At 39.9% G+C, this 12,843-nt stretch overlaps 1 protein-coding gene across 2 annotated transcripts; it reads right to left on the bottom strand.

Annotated features, from left to right (window-relative positions):
• Positions 1 to 686: 686 nt before the first annotated feature.
• On the bottom strand, positions 687 to 12,580 carry abcg2b (ATP-binding cassette, sub-family G (WHITE), member 2b). 2 transcript variants are annotated; one of them, XM_085409433.1, is made up of 16 exons: positions 12,344 to 12,580; positions 9,900 to 10,066; positions 8,909 to 8,968; positions 8,698 to 8,815; positions 8,461 to 8,616; positions 7,988 to 8,145; positions 7,607 to 7,758; positions 7,174 to 7,266; positions 6,459 to 6,610; positions 6,032 to 6,183; positions 4,192 to 4,281; positions 2,269 to 2,393; positions 1,679 to 1,833; positions 1,509 to 1,598; positions 1,335 to 1,387; positions 687 to 1,247 (listed from the first exon to the last, which is right to left on the bottom strand). In XM_085409433.1, the coding sequence occupies exons 1-16, from the start codon at positions 12,578 to 12,580 to the stop codon at positions 1,100 to 1,102; spliced, it is 2,106 nt and encodes a 701-aa protein (XP_085265559.1). In that variant the 3' UTR covers positions 687 to 1,099. The 2 variants fall into 2 exon arrangements, with proteins under 2 accessions (XP_085265559.1, XP_085265560.1); XM_085409434.1 differs by lacking the exon at positions 12,344 to 12,580 and having other exon boundaries at positions 9,900 to 10,144.
• Between the last annotated feature and the right edge of the window lie 263 nt (positions 12,581 to 12,843).

Here is a 12,843-nt window from a genome sequence, read left to right as displayed (position 1 = left end):
TTGTGATTGACATGACATTGACCAATCAGATGAAAGGAAGAAAAATCGGGTCAAAATTCGTACTTGTAACTTGTAGAGTTTGACACAGTTTTTTTTGGCTAAGTCCACATACAAATCTTTTTACGCACACACACACACACACACACACACACACACACACACACACACACACACACACACACACACTCTTTTTACACATACAAATCCTGATTTACAAGTACAAAATATTTATGACCACAATTTGAGCCCATAAAGGAGGGCGTAATTTTGGACTTTTACACTGAAGTCATTACATAAGATATAACAATTAAATGAAAGTCTTGATGCAAGCTCAATCATCAAGGTAAGCAAATCCCAGAAAGTTGTTTATCTGGAGGTTATGTTTCCAGTGGGAGAAATATTTCCTCACTCATCCAAGTGACTTCTTAAGAAATGACATGTTTCTCCCACTGAAAACTCAAAGTCCAGATGAACAGAACATCCTGGAATTAAATGACAGAAAAAATGAATGTTTTTCATTGTCTCTTTAGAAATATCATTTTTTATAATGTAAAAAAAATAAACAAATAGGATATTTTCTGAGAATTAACAAAAACTTTCAGTTTTGTAATTACAGGAGAGTCTGAGCAATGAGCTAAACCAAATTTTTCTTTAATTTAACACATTTTTTTTTTTTATTTGTGCTGACAGGTTTCTTCCATCTACTCTGACAACATTTCTTTATCATGCAAAAAACTTTGAGATACTATTGAAATTTCACTTGTTTTTCTTCTATGATATTCCAAGGGACTTTAAATGGACAGTTAGACGTCTTTACAATGACAGAAAGAGGAATTTCACTAGTGTGGTCCACTTAACATCAATGTGGGCAGCATGTGACCCGGGATGTAAAATGAGTCTGACATCCCTACTTTAGAGCTTAAGTGAGTAAAAGATTTTAAATGTAATGTTTTACAGTATAAATTGATCTGAAATAATAAATAATAGTAAAAGAAAGCTCAGTCTGGTGGAACACAAAACTCTCCAGTGTTGCTTTTTTTTTGTTGTTGTTAAATTACTAAGAAATATACTTTGCTGCTTATGGACACATGAATGGGCATCATTTCCAGCGGTTGATTCGTCGCAACTGGACGTAGGCCAGGCACATGCAGACAAATATGATTCCCAGCAAGGCCACCACGTTCCTCCAGAAGCCCCACACGGAGTAGTCGATACCTTGCTGTTCCAGGAAATATTCCCCTGAGATGCTGAAGCACAAGACACAAAGACACATTTAATCTGTGTGTGCAAGTGTGTGCATAAGTTTTAAACAGTAGCTACGTTATTTCACTCACGCTGTGTTGTTGCTGTACAAAAACAGTCCTTTCAGCTCGTTAATGTATAGAGCCTAAGAAAGAGAGACAAAGAGATCAGGCTGAACAACCTCCTCACTTCACATAAAGGCACATTCAGCCCCAGTGGTCTCATTCTCACACACAAATCCTCCTCCCTTGCTTTCCGTGTCTTACATCCAATCCATATTTGAAGATACTGATCCATTTCACCCAAGAGAGCCAGCTCAGCATGGCGTTGAGGTTGACGAGAAAACCACCAAAGACCTAAAACATAAAGAGGGAATGAAACTCTTAAGTGCCTATTCCTCTCTTGTACATGTCATATATGAGTCTTAGCATCTCACCATCATGAAGACGAAGGGCAAAGCAATGAGGATGTTTGCCATCGCAAATGTAGAAACGCTCGCTGAGACGAGGAAGGCCAGACCAACTCCTGCCAGACTGACCAGAGACATGGTCAGAGCGAAACAGAGGAACGTCTCAAAGGCAGGCTTCAACCCTGAAGGAATGGTGGACACGTGCACACAGGAAGACAGGAAATTATTGAGCGGGCTGCTCCTGGCACAGTGGCAGTGAGATCAAATGGAAGCTTCCAAATGAAAATTAATCAACAGCGGCTCAATTAATTAGGAAGTAGATTATGGGGATCCAGATTTTATTCATCAAACCTGGAACACCCTTGAGATGAGGCTCAGCCTGTGCAGAAGTAACTGGGCTGTTTCCTTATTCACTAATTTACTGCATCCAAACTCTCACTCATACTGCAAAACCACTGTGGATTTGGAGTTAGCCCTAAATAAGACATTTCATGGATGTGAATGAAACACCAGCAGCTCCTCTCTGTACTAACTGACTGTATCAGAACATCTTTCATGATACGATGCAATGTGTGTTTTGTATGTGTATGTCTGCTTGCATGCAAGGATGATGTTACCCATCATGTAGTAGGCAATTGCTGAAAACACAATGATGGGAATCATGCGATTGGGGATGAGATCAGCAAAGATCTTGGACAGGAAGTAGACGGAGGTACGGTAATAGCCGCTAGAGTTCTCATGACTGCAACAAACATTAACAGGGAAAAAAACAAACTCAAAAACAATGTGAGAGGGTGAAAAGGGTTAGATTCACTGACAATTTGAAAAACAGACTTTTTTTAGCTATATTTTATATCAAAGTGTGATGCAACTCATAAGCATGCACCTCTTCTAAAATTAAGCTCACGCTAATTCATTGATGATTGAATTTAAAAAAAAAAAAATGCTTTAAAAGGCAGCAACACCACACACTTGGTCAGGACATCCTGGCTATAAGTCCAGTTAGCTATCGACAACAACAGGCTGTGCTGGCAGCCACCTATCACTTGCACCCAGCTATGCTTTTAGCTGGGTGCAACTTTTACAGTAAATGGATTTGACAAGCTATGCTTTTAATAAAACAAACTTTAAGCCTCAGTGCAATTTAAATGGGTGAGTTATACAAAACAATTACTCCCAGTACAGATATCACGAGGAGATCAATTATCTATAAACTCGAAAACATTTTTTTTTAATTTTCACAAGACTATAAACATGTTAATTACTGCTGTGAAGTCTATTTTAACATCTACAGGGATTGACTTGCTTTTGAAAAGAGCCCCAAGTGGCAGCTAGAGGAACTGCAGTTTTGGCATTTTGGCTGTTTTTTTCCAGCCCCTGAGATGACTGCCATGTGAGTTTGGTTTTCTTGCGAACAGCAGCCAAGATGAATTAGCTGATGAGTATTAATGAGGTTATGTTGCCTCTCTTAACGGGGCTCTAGTCCAGAGTCCTCGCAGAGAGAGCATAACCCAGATTACTTTGTCATACCGGTAGTTACAATTTACAAATGTCCAAAAAATATGTCTCATGCAGGCAGTCATAAAGCCTAAGGACTACAAAACAGACACACTAATTAAATGTGTGTGTTGCAGGCAGATGGTGGGTAACACCTTTCTCACCAGTGGCTCTTCCCAACGATATGAGCAAGTGATAGAAATCATTTGTCACCTTTAAGATGGAAAAACACATAAACAAAATTATTCTGTTTACTTGTACAGCTATTCTTGTGAGAGTTTTCTCCATTACAATCAGTGAGAGGCCAGCTTGTTTTATTTCACACCTCTTTAAAAGCCTGTCTGAGGGCTAAGACTCAGTTTCAGGGTCAATGTTAGAGTTAGGTAGGGTTAGAGCTCCGGATTTATTTGTAGTCCTTTGTGAATGCATTACTGTAAATGAAATATAGCCAACAGAGCATGACTGGCTCTGCTGGAAAAATTAAAGACCCTTTGCTCTAGTCCCTTCTGTCTTTTCAGAGTACTGTTGCATTTTCCTGGTGTCCCCTGCATTTACCAGACAACTGCAGGGATCACCCAACTTTCCCAAAGTATGTTTCTGTTTATTGCTATACAACTGGTCTGAATTATATGTCGAGAAGTTTTAGAGTACATATGGTGCCAGCGACCCTTTTGGACTGACACAAGAGTGCTTTATTGGTTGTAGGAATCTGATTGGGTTCTTGTAAAAGGCTCTTTCTTTTAAGGGGTCCCTGTGCAATAGTTAGACATGTGTAGTGAACCACAGCTGAAAACACTGTATAACAAATGAACTATTTTCTCTGACTTGAGTAATAATGAATAAAAATCGCAATGTCCAGTTGTTTTTGGAATGTCGTGTAACCTCTATGAAAACAAAACTACATGCCTTGTTTTTATGATTTATCATCTCTGTAACTATGGTGGATTTAAGAATATAGCAGCTTTGGCTTTGACTGAAGAAAAATACAGAATAGCACAAGTCACACTTCTAAAGGGCACACATAAGCTTAATGTCTCACTCACATGAAGATCGCCCTTTCATTTATAAAGAGTTCAACAGCAGAAAGATTCCCAAACACCATGTTGATGATAAGGAAGAAGAACGCTCCACTCCTGCCATTAAAAGACAAAAGAGACAATGGTTTAAAAAGTTAAGAACATGTCAGCCATGATACATTACTGTGAAAATTATTTGTCACACCTACATGTGTCATCAAACAAATGTTAACATTAGACAAATATAAGCAGAGTAAATGTAAAATGCAGGATTTCATTTAGCCATCCATCCATTTTCTTCCGCTTATCCGGGGCCAGGTCGCCAGGACAGCAGCCCAAGCAGAGAAGCCCAGACCTCCCTCTTCCCAGCCACCTCCTCCAGTATATCTGGGGGAACACCAAGGCGTTCCCAGGCCAGCCGAGAGATACCCTGCCCTGGGGCCTCCTCCCGGTGGGACATGCCCGGAACACCTCACCCAGGAGGCATCCTTGTTAGATGCCCGAACCACCTCAGCTGGCTCCTTTCGATGTGGAGGAGCAGCGGCTCTATTCTGAGCCTCTTCTGAATGGCCGAACTTCTCACCCTATCTCTAAGAGAGAGGCCAGCCACCCTTCGGAGGAAGCCCATTTCCGCCGCTTGTATTCGCGATCTCATTCATTTATTCAGGATTTCATTTATTAAGAGGGAAATAAACTATCTAAACCTCCCTGACACTGTGTGAAAATGATTTGCCCCTCAGAACATCCAAAAAAACTGCAGGTCTCACTTGTCTCAGTTAAGCTCAGTCTTCATGATTCAATAAGAAAGAGACTGGGGAAAAAAATGGCATCCATGGGGGAGTCAAGTGGAAAAAAACAGCGACCACAAAGAACATAAATGCTTGTGTCACATTTACCAAAAAACATCTTGATTATCCACAAAACCCTAACCACAAAAATACTCTGGATTGATGAGACAAACGCTGAACTCTTTGGAAGGTTTGAGTCCAGTTGCATCTGCATAAAAGTGACCCAGTATTTCATGACAAGAACATTATACTGACAGTCAAACATGGTGGTGGTAGTGTGACGGTCTGGGGCTGTTTTTCTGTTTCAGGGCAGCTTGCTGTAATTGATGGAAACATGAATTCTGCTCTCTACCAGAAACATCCTGAAGGAGAATGTGTCACCATCAGTTCATGCCCCGAATCTCACGAGCACACTTGAGTTATACAGAAGGACAATGACTAAGAACACACCACAAAATCCACCTCTGAATGGCCAAAAAAAGGTTTTGGCGTGGTCTAGTCAAAGTCTGGACTTAAATCAGATTGATATGCTTTGGCATGACCATAAACCTCAAACAACTCACGGTGTAAAGTGCTCCAACGTGGCTGAATTAAAACAATTCTGTGCAGAAGAGTGGGCCAAAATTTCTTCATAGCACTGTAAAAAAAACCCATTAGAAGTTATCGCAAATGCTTGATTGCATGTCTTGCTGCCAAGGGTGGCACAACCAGTTATTAGTTTTAGGGGGGAATCACTGTTTCACACAGGGCCATGTAGGTTTCGATAGATTATTCCCTTAATAAATAAAATCATCATTTGAAAACTGCATTTTGTGTTTACTCGGGTTATCTTCATCTAACATTAAAATTTGTTTGACGATCGGAAACATAAGTGCGACAAATATGCAAATAAATATGAAAATCAGGAGGTAGGCAAATACTATTTGACTATCTGGAACCAAGTGGCCTTCACAGTAGCGGCCCTGCAATAATTCCCTACAACAATATACGGTTAAAAACATTTTAAATTATATTATGTGGAATACAGAGGTGAAAATGGAGCAGATACCCTGAATTAAACAAAGCACACTGTTGTGTACCTGTTCTGTAAAGCCTCGGGCAGTGTCAGGGGCATTTGGTAATAAATGAGTCCCACAAGAATGGCAAAGAAGATGTTGAGAGCCAGTTGGGCGTAGGAGGTCTGAGGGTTCCTCAGAGTGTTCAACACTGTCCTGCCACACACCACACGCATCTAGCTCACGCACACACAGATGCACCACACACACAGACACAAAGAGGATAATTATCAACATTTTTTATGAGTAGACAGTAAAACTGAGTCGGATCAGCACACAGCCAAGCACACTGAGATAACAGCTGGCTCGTAAACTCTGTGACATAACCTAATAAACTCACGTCTGCTTCTGTTAATCATTAAACTAATGAGACCTGAGATTTCCAACAACCAGAAAATAATCTATCATTTTAAAATTAAAAAATGTTCTCTGCAACTGACGATTTGCTCACCTGATAGAAGAAAGAGGTGGCGTAGTTGGTCGGCTTGTCTTCACCTGTGACCCCGTCAACAATGCTCTGGTTCACATGGTCCAGCTCCTCCATCATATTCTGGTACAGCTGGGACTGCTGATACTTTATTGCTAAGGGGTTTTTGCAATTCTCTTGGGTGAGAGAGGAAATCACGGTGTCAAGTTAAGGACAGCATAATAAAAACATGGATTTATAACAGCCACCCAAGAAATCTAAGTGAGATGGGTTTGGAGATGTAAAACTGAGCAATTACTCCAGAAGTGCTTAGTTACGTAACACAAACCTTCCTTTACGTCACGTTAAGTAAACCTAGCTGCCTCCCAACTCAAAGTTCAAACATGCTGCACAAACATGAGCTTGGTTTGTAATAAGTGAGGCTTTTATAGCCGCCCAGTATGCGGCAGGTTGTGTTATGAAGCAAAAACATTGTAGAATATAGTTTTTGAAATGCTGTTGGAGCAATCTGTGACCGACATGTCTAAAACTGTAACTTCACCAATAACTTTATCCAACATTGATTTTTTTTTCTTACTCACGAAGCACCAAACCATGCTTGGATATTTAACTGGTGTTACAAAGAGTGATTTGTCTATTTTAGAAGGTTGTCTTTGTGTGTGTCTCTCAGCAAAAAGTAGTTGGTGGTTGGAGAAGCGAAGTAGGAGAACATTTTTTTTAACTGTGAATTATTACTTACCTGCCATGTCCCATTGTACTGTTGATTTTGTTTCTCCATTTGTGATGTCCATGAAGAAGTCAGCTGGATTGTTGAAAGACTCAATCTGATAGCCTGTGCAAAGCACACACAGACATACTGATAAAACCTCATTCAACTTTAAAAGCATACAAAATCTGGATTTGAGGAAGTGCTACATCCATTCATGAATCCAAGAACCCAGTTCAGGGCTGGATTATCTAAATAATCTCAGATCATTTTCACACTGTAGAACAAAGTATGAACATATAAATATAAAACAGGACTTAAGTCATGCCCTGACTTCTGACCTCATTCAGCAGCTCATATACTGTATATTTCCCTTTGGTATTCAACTGCTCATCATTTTTTATAGGATTCTCAGTCAGAGTCTTCCAACTTTTACAGTAAATATACAAACTCATGCATTACATACCAAGGTCTGTGAAGTACATCAGGGCATGGTCTGCTGCTCCTGCATACACCACCTCCCCTTTATGCATCAGTGTGAGGTGGTCAAACTGTTTGAAGATGGAGTATCGGGGTTGGTGGATGGAGAAGATCACAGTCTTGCCTCTTCTGGACAACCTTCATACATTTTTGGACATTTTTATTACACAGACGGCAGTAGATGGTGACATAAAGAGATCATTTACACCAGAAACACCAGCATAGTGTAAATGTGAACTAAAGATAGCAATGAACAGCACGCTGCTGTTTGACTCTACCTAATTTTATACAGCGTGCTTCGGTTTTGTGTTATTTGTGTCTTTTGTGTATGTGTGTAATGAGTGATAGTTAAGTAGCTGCGCTGTACTTGTGTAGTAGACCGATGATGCAGTTTGCAGTGTTAGAATCCAAGCCAGTGGTCGGCTCATCCAGAAACAGCAGAGAGGGAGACGTGATGAGCTCCATCCCAATGCTGCACCGCTTCCTCTCCCCTCCTGATACACCACGCAGAAACTCCGTACCTATCTGAATACACACACGCAAAACTTGCTTTGCATCTAAAATGTGCAAAAAGGACAAACTAGAGTGATACTTCTGTTATAAAGTTTGATTTTTCAAAATAAAATGGGAGAGTAACTTTTCTTGTATGTAAGTTACACCAAAACACCAAACTTCAATGTATTTTTGTAGCGATTATATACAGTTTAGTTGGTACTGTGGTCTCATAGTAATAGGATTTAAAAAGCACTAATGATAAGTTATTTTGCATAAAATACTGTAAGATTTTTTGATATTTCCTCTACAGTTTAAAAAAAGTAGTTTGTGCATGGTGCTCTGTACCTTAGTGTCAGCACAGTCTGTAAGGCCCAAGTCTTCTATGATGGTGTTTACTTGCTGGTGTTTATCTGCTGTGGAGTGATCCTTAGGGTTCAGACGCAAGTTGGCACTGAAAAGCAGGTTCTCTCTCACGCTCAGAGTCCCCATCAGAATATCATCCTGGAACCAAAAGGGCGACGTAGATAAACCACTCACCAGTGTGTGATGTTAAAAAATATGCATCTGTTTGCATCTGTGTACCTGAACCACGTAGGCAGAGCTGAGCCTCAGGTCAGACGTGACGACTTTGCCGTTCACCAATACATTACCCTGACGCAGTCCAGCTGGATTTTTCCTCCCTGCAAGTACATCCAGGAGTCTGCGATCAGGATAAAAAAAACAAAACACATCATTGGGTGGCCTGTTCATGCTTATAAACTACTGACTATGTATTTGCAGGGAAATGTCTTACGATGTTTTACCGCTTCCTGTGGCACCCATGATGGCATTCATCCCCGGTCTTATGATCCCACTGCAGCAAGTCATGCAATGCTTTAGTGATCCTTAATACATAATCCACAAGATACATTCTTTCTACTCAAGCATTGGAGGTTATACTGTTCATTTCTTTCAATGCTTTCTGCAAAATGCAGAAAATAAAAGAAGATGACAATGCTATGAAAATAAAACGCTACGGCCAAACACATACATGTGTACTTTTAGCATTCTAAGTTACAGCATATTGAAAAAGTAGAGCTACAACTGAAAACTAATGTTATTTACACTTTTATTGCCTGATTGACCTGTACACATTAAAGAATTAAAGGAAAAATCAACACAAAGTGACTTAGCAAGGTGATAGACCAAAACACGTCACTAGAACAGACTCACTGCACCTCAGTATTCCTTAGTCATGGCACATTAGGTCTCTAGAAATCTACTTGAGGGGTAAACCCCATTCTTTTCAAAGATACTGACCAATGTGACCCAAAGTCTACCATAGGCGTTTAGGTAGTTGGGATCTGGTGATTGCAACTGCCATATTTTATTGATATTTTCATGATCATCAAGCCATTCAGTGACACTGCTTAATAAATATGAACTCAAGTGGATCCAAGTCAAGGAGCATAAAAGAAACCACCTATAGTTTTGTTTTTTGTTTTTTTGAATTTGTCACTCATATATTTAGGTGTAATGAGAGTGAATCCAGTCTGGCTCAGGTTTTTAACCTGCCAGAACATCTTTGACTCTTTTCCTGATTAACAACAGAACAACGTATAAGCTCAAAAAGAACAACGTGGAAAGTGCATAGAGTATTTCTATGAGACCAGCGTAAAAACGTTGACTGTCACATGCTATAGTTCCAGCATGTTATCGGTCACCACACAGTAATAAAGCTGTTATATCACATAAAAGTATATGTAGATACATTCACATTCTCCCGGGTAACCAGCATGTCCTACCTCACATCATGGAGGATGATCTTTTCGGGCCCTATCTTGCGGCAGAACTTTGTTTCTTGAACACAGTAGAGGAGGTTGCTGAATGTGACAGTTGGACCCCGGTCCTGAAAGTAGTCATCAACACGGATACTATTCTCCCCCTTAGTCATGTTCAAAGAATGGAGTTGCTAGCAGAAAGAGAGGAAAAGAGAGTCTGGAAGCTGGGTTCAAAAGAGAGAAGCAGTCTGGCACAGAGACCTGTGCAGGCTGAAGGAGATACAGGTGAGTGAAAATGTAACCAAAAGATATCTCTTATTACCCATCGGAACTTTGGACTCTCTCAATCCTTAAAGAGTTGTGGCTTACTGTGATCATGTGGCACTGAACTCTCCCATTCAAAATCACAAGCACAGCAGTAATTCCACCCATGAGCATTACAATCTATGCAAGTAATTTGATGGCAGCTGGTGATATGCGTATAGTATAATGCTGATTACCCCTATGAAAGTATTGCAGATGTCAGCCATTCTACCATACCTATACGTTAATACATGTTTATTTATACAGGTAATTTACAGAGGTGTGGACTCGAGTCACATGACTTGGACTCGAGTCAGACTCGAGTCATTAATTTTATGACTTTAGACTTGACTTGAAAAAATGTTGTAAGACTTGTGACTTGACTTGGACTTTTACACCAATGACTTGGGACTTGAATTGGACTTGAACCGGTTTACTTGAAAAGACTTGATATTTTACCCCAAATATAAAATTTAACATGCATATTATATAGAGATTGAAAATGTGACGTCATTCACGGGTAGAACCGCAAAGGATTCTGGGAACTCGTGGCAAGCGGTACTAGCGCACGCACACACAGCGATAAAAAGAAACACAAAAATGTCAAGAAGCTGTTGTATTATTAACTGCAATAGCCGGTCGCATGACAGCCACGGGAAGCCGACGGGTAAAGAGATCGGTTGTTATCGGATTACGTCGTTGAAGAGAAATTGTTCGAGCCATGTTTCCGAAGTAACAAAGACGCGACGGGTGGACTGGATTGCAGCCATTCAAAGATCAAATATAACGTCCCAGAACACTCCAGCTCACAGGTTAGTCTGCTCCAAGCATTTACACAAAGGTCAGTCTGCTGCTGTAGTTAATGCGTCATTTTCATAACATAATTGGTGATATAGGTTACAAGCAAGTCTGGCGCTGAACAGAAATGGTCGCGCTATGCTCCTTTATTTATTGTGCATAAATAGTGAATTGTCCTGACACAATATTGCGTTTCGCTTCTGTTATTATGGTACATTGACAAAAACATATACTTTTATTCACAGGATAAAACAGGTTTTTTGTATCACTAATTGTCCAGTACGATTACAGCATACAGTATTATTGTCACTGCTACATTTCTGTGATGCTACCAGAAATTATTTCCACTACTAATTAATTACCGTTGAGCTCAAAGGTCCTATTAATAAACGGTTAAGGAATGTGTATTTATGACGACGATTTGTGAGACTGGTAAACTTATGATACGTACGATGGTCTTTCGTTCTACACGGTGCATTTCAAGGTCCTGCACCCATCCGTCGGTAAACTGTACCTGGGCTTGTTGCAGTGACCGGAAGTTACTAAACTTCATGAGTGTGTGCACTCACTCCAAGAACCGTATGATTATAAATATGCATATAAATATGCATATAAATATGCTACGATGAGATAGCTGACTTCATCTAACTAGCAAATGTTTTCCAGGCTATGTTGGTGATGCAGTTTTAAAAAAAAATGATATTTAAAAAAAAAAAATCATTTATTTATGTATGATATTTTTGTCATGCGATTTTAAAGCTGGTCCTACAACCGCATCCAAGAATAACATGCAGCTTATCTCAGAACTGTCGGTGAAAATTATTCTTGGAGCTAGGTTTAATTGAGCTGCATTTTAAAGAGGTGCAATTTCACAATTTGTGTATATTTTCTAAGTTCACTATTTTGTCATGTGTTGAGAAAAACAGATTAAAAAATTACATGGTCTAATATTTACATTTAGCATAACTGCAACATGCTTTTTTTCGTTTTTTTTTTTAAAGACTCGAAAGGACTTGAAATTCAAAGTTTCAGACTTGTGACTTTACTCGGACTTTTACACCAGTGACTTGAGACTCGACTCTGACTTGCCTGACATTACTTGAGACTTGACTTGAGACTTGAGGATAAAGACTTGAGACTTACTTGAGACTTGCAAAACAATGACTTGGTCCCACCTCTGGTAATTTATACACAGTACGATTATTCATATTCATGAAGGCGACAGCAGTATTAATGCCAGCAAGCACAAATTCTGTCATGGTCCTGGGTCGGTGACCCAGCGCTGTGAGTTTATTATTATTATTTTCTAGTTTATTCTGATTTTGTATTAGTTCTTTGGGTTTGGTTGTCGTGTTTATTATCCCTACCTGTGTCTCCCTCTGTGCTCTGTTCGGGTCCCCGAGTTTTGTGTTGTAAAACAGTCTGTGTGTTTCCTGTTTTACTTTGTAGGTCTGTGTCTCGTTATGTCCATTAGTTCCAGCTGTGTCCCCTCCTGTGTGCCATTTCCTGATTACCTGGTGTGTGTATTTATAGTCTGTATCTGCCTGTCCTCCTCCTCGCGTCGTCTGCGTTTCTCTGCTAATGTAACATAAATAATGCAGCATTAGGAAAAGTACTGTTTTCTGACGTCACACTTTGTGAGCTACTGTTTGAGAAAGTCTGAGTATTTAGGAGTATTTGTGTACCATGATTGTTACTTGGTCTCAGTGACTACTGTTCAGTCTACTGATACTGATCTTGAGTTTAAAACGAAAACAAAGAAAAAGTATGAGCACAAACAGGGTGTCCTTAGACCTTTGACCACACTGATTACATGTACGACATTTCCATGGTCGGGCTGCCCCCTAACGCACGGAATCCACTGTAA

The sequence above is a fragment of the Rhamphochromis longiceps genome, linkage group LG6 (assembly GCF_057381845.1).
Source record: "Rhamphochromis longiceps isolate RC_006_pf linkage group LG6, R_longiceps_female_GT1.1, whole genome shotgun sequence".
In the NCBI taxonomy this organism is placed as follows: domain Eukaryota; kingdom Metazoa; phylum Chordata; class Actinopteri; order Cichliformes; family Cichlidae; genus Rhamphochromis; species Rhamphochromis longiceps.
Note: the sequence above shows the minus strand (reverse complement) of the source record. Positions and strands in the feature narration are given on the sequence as shown.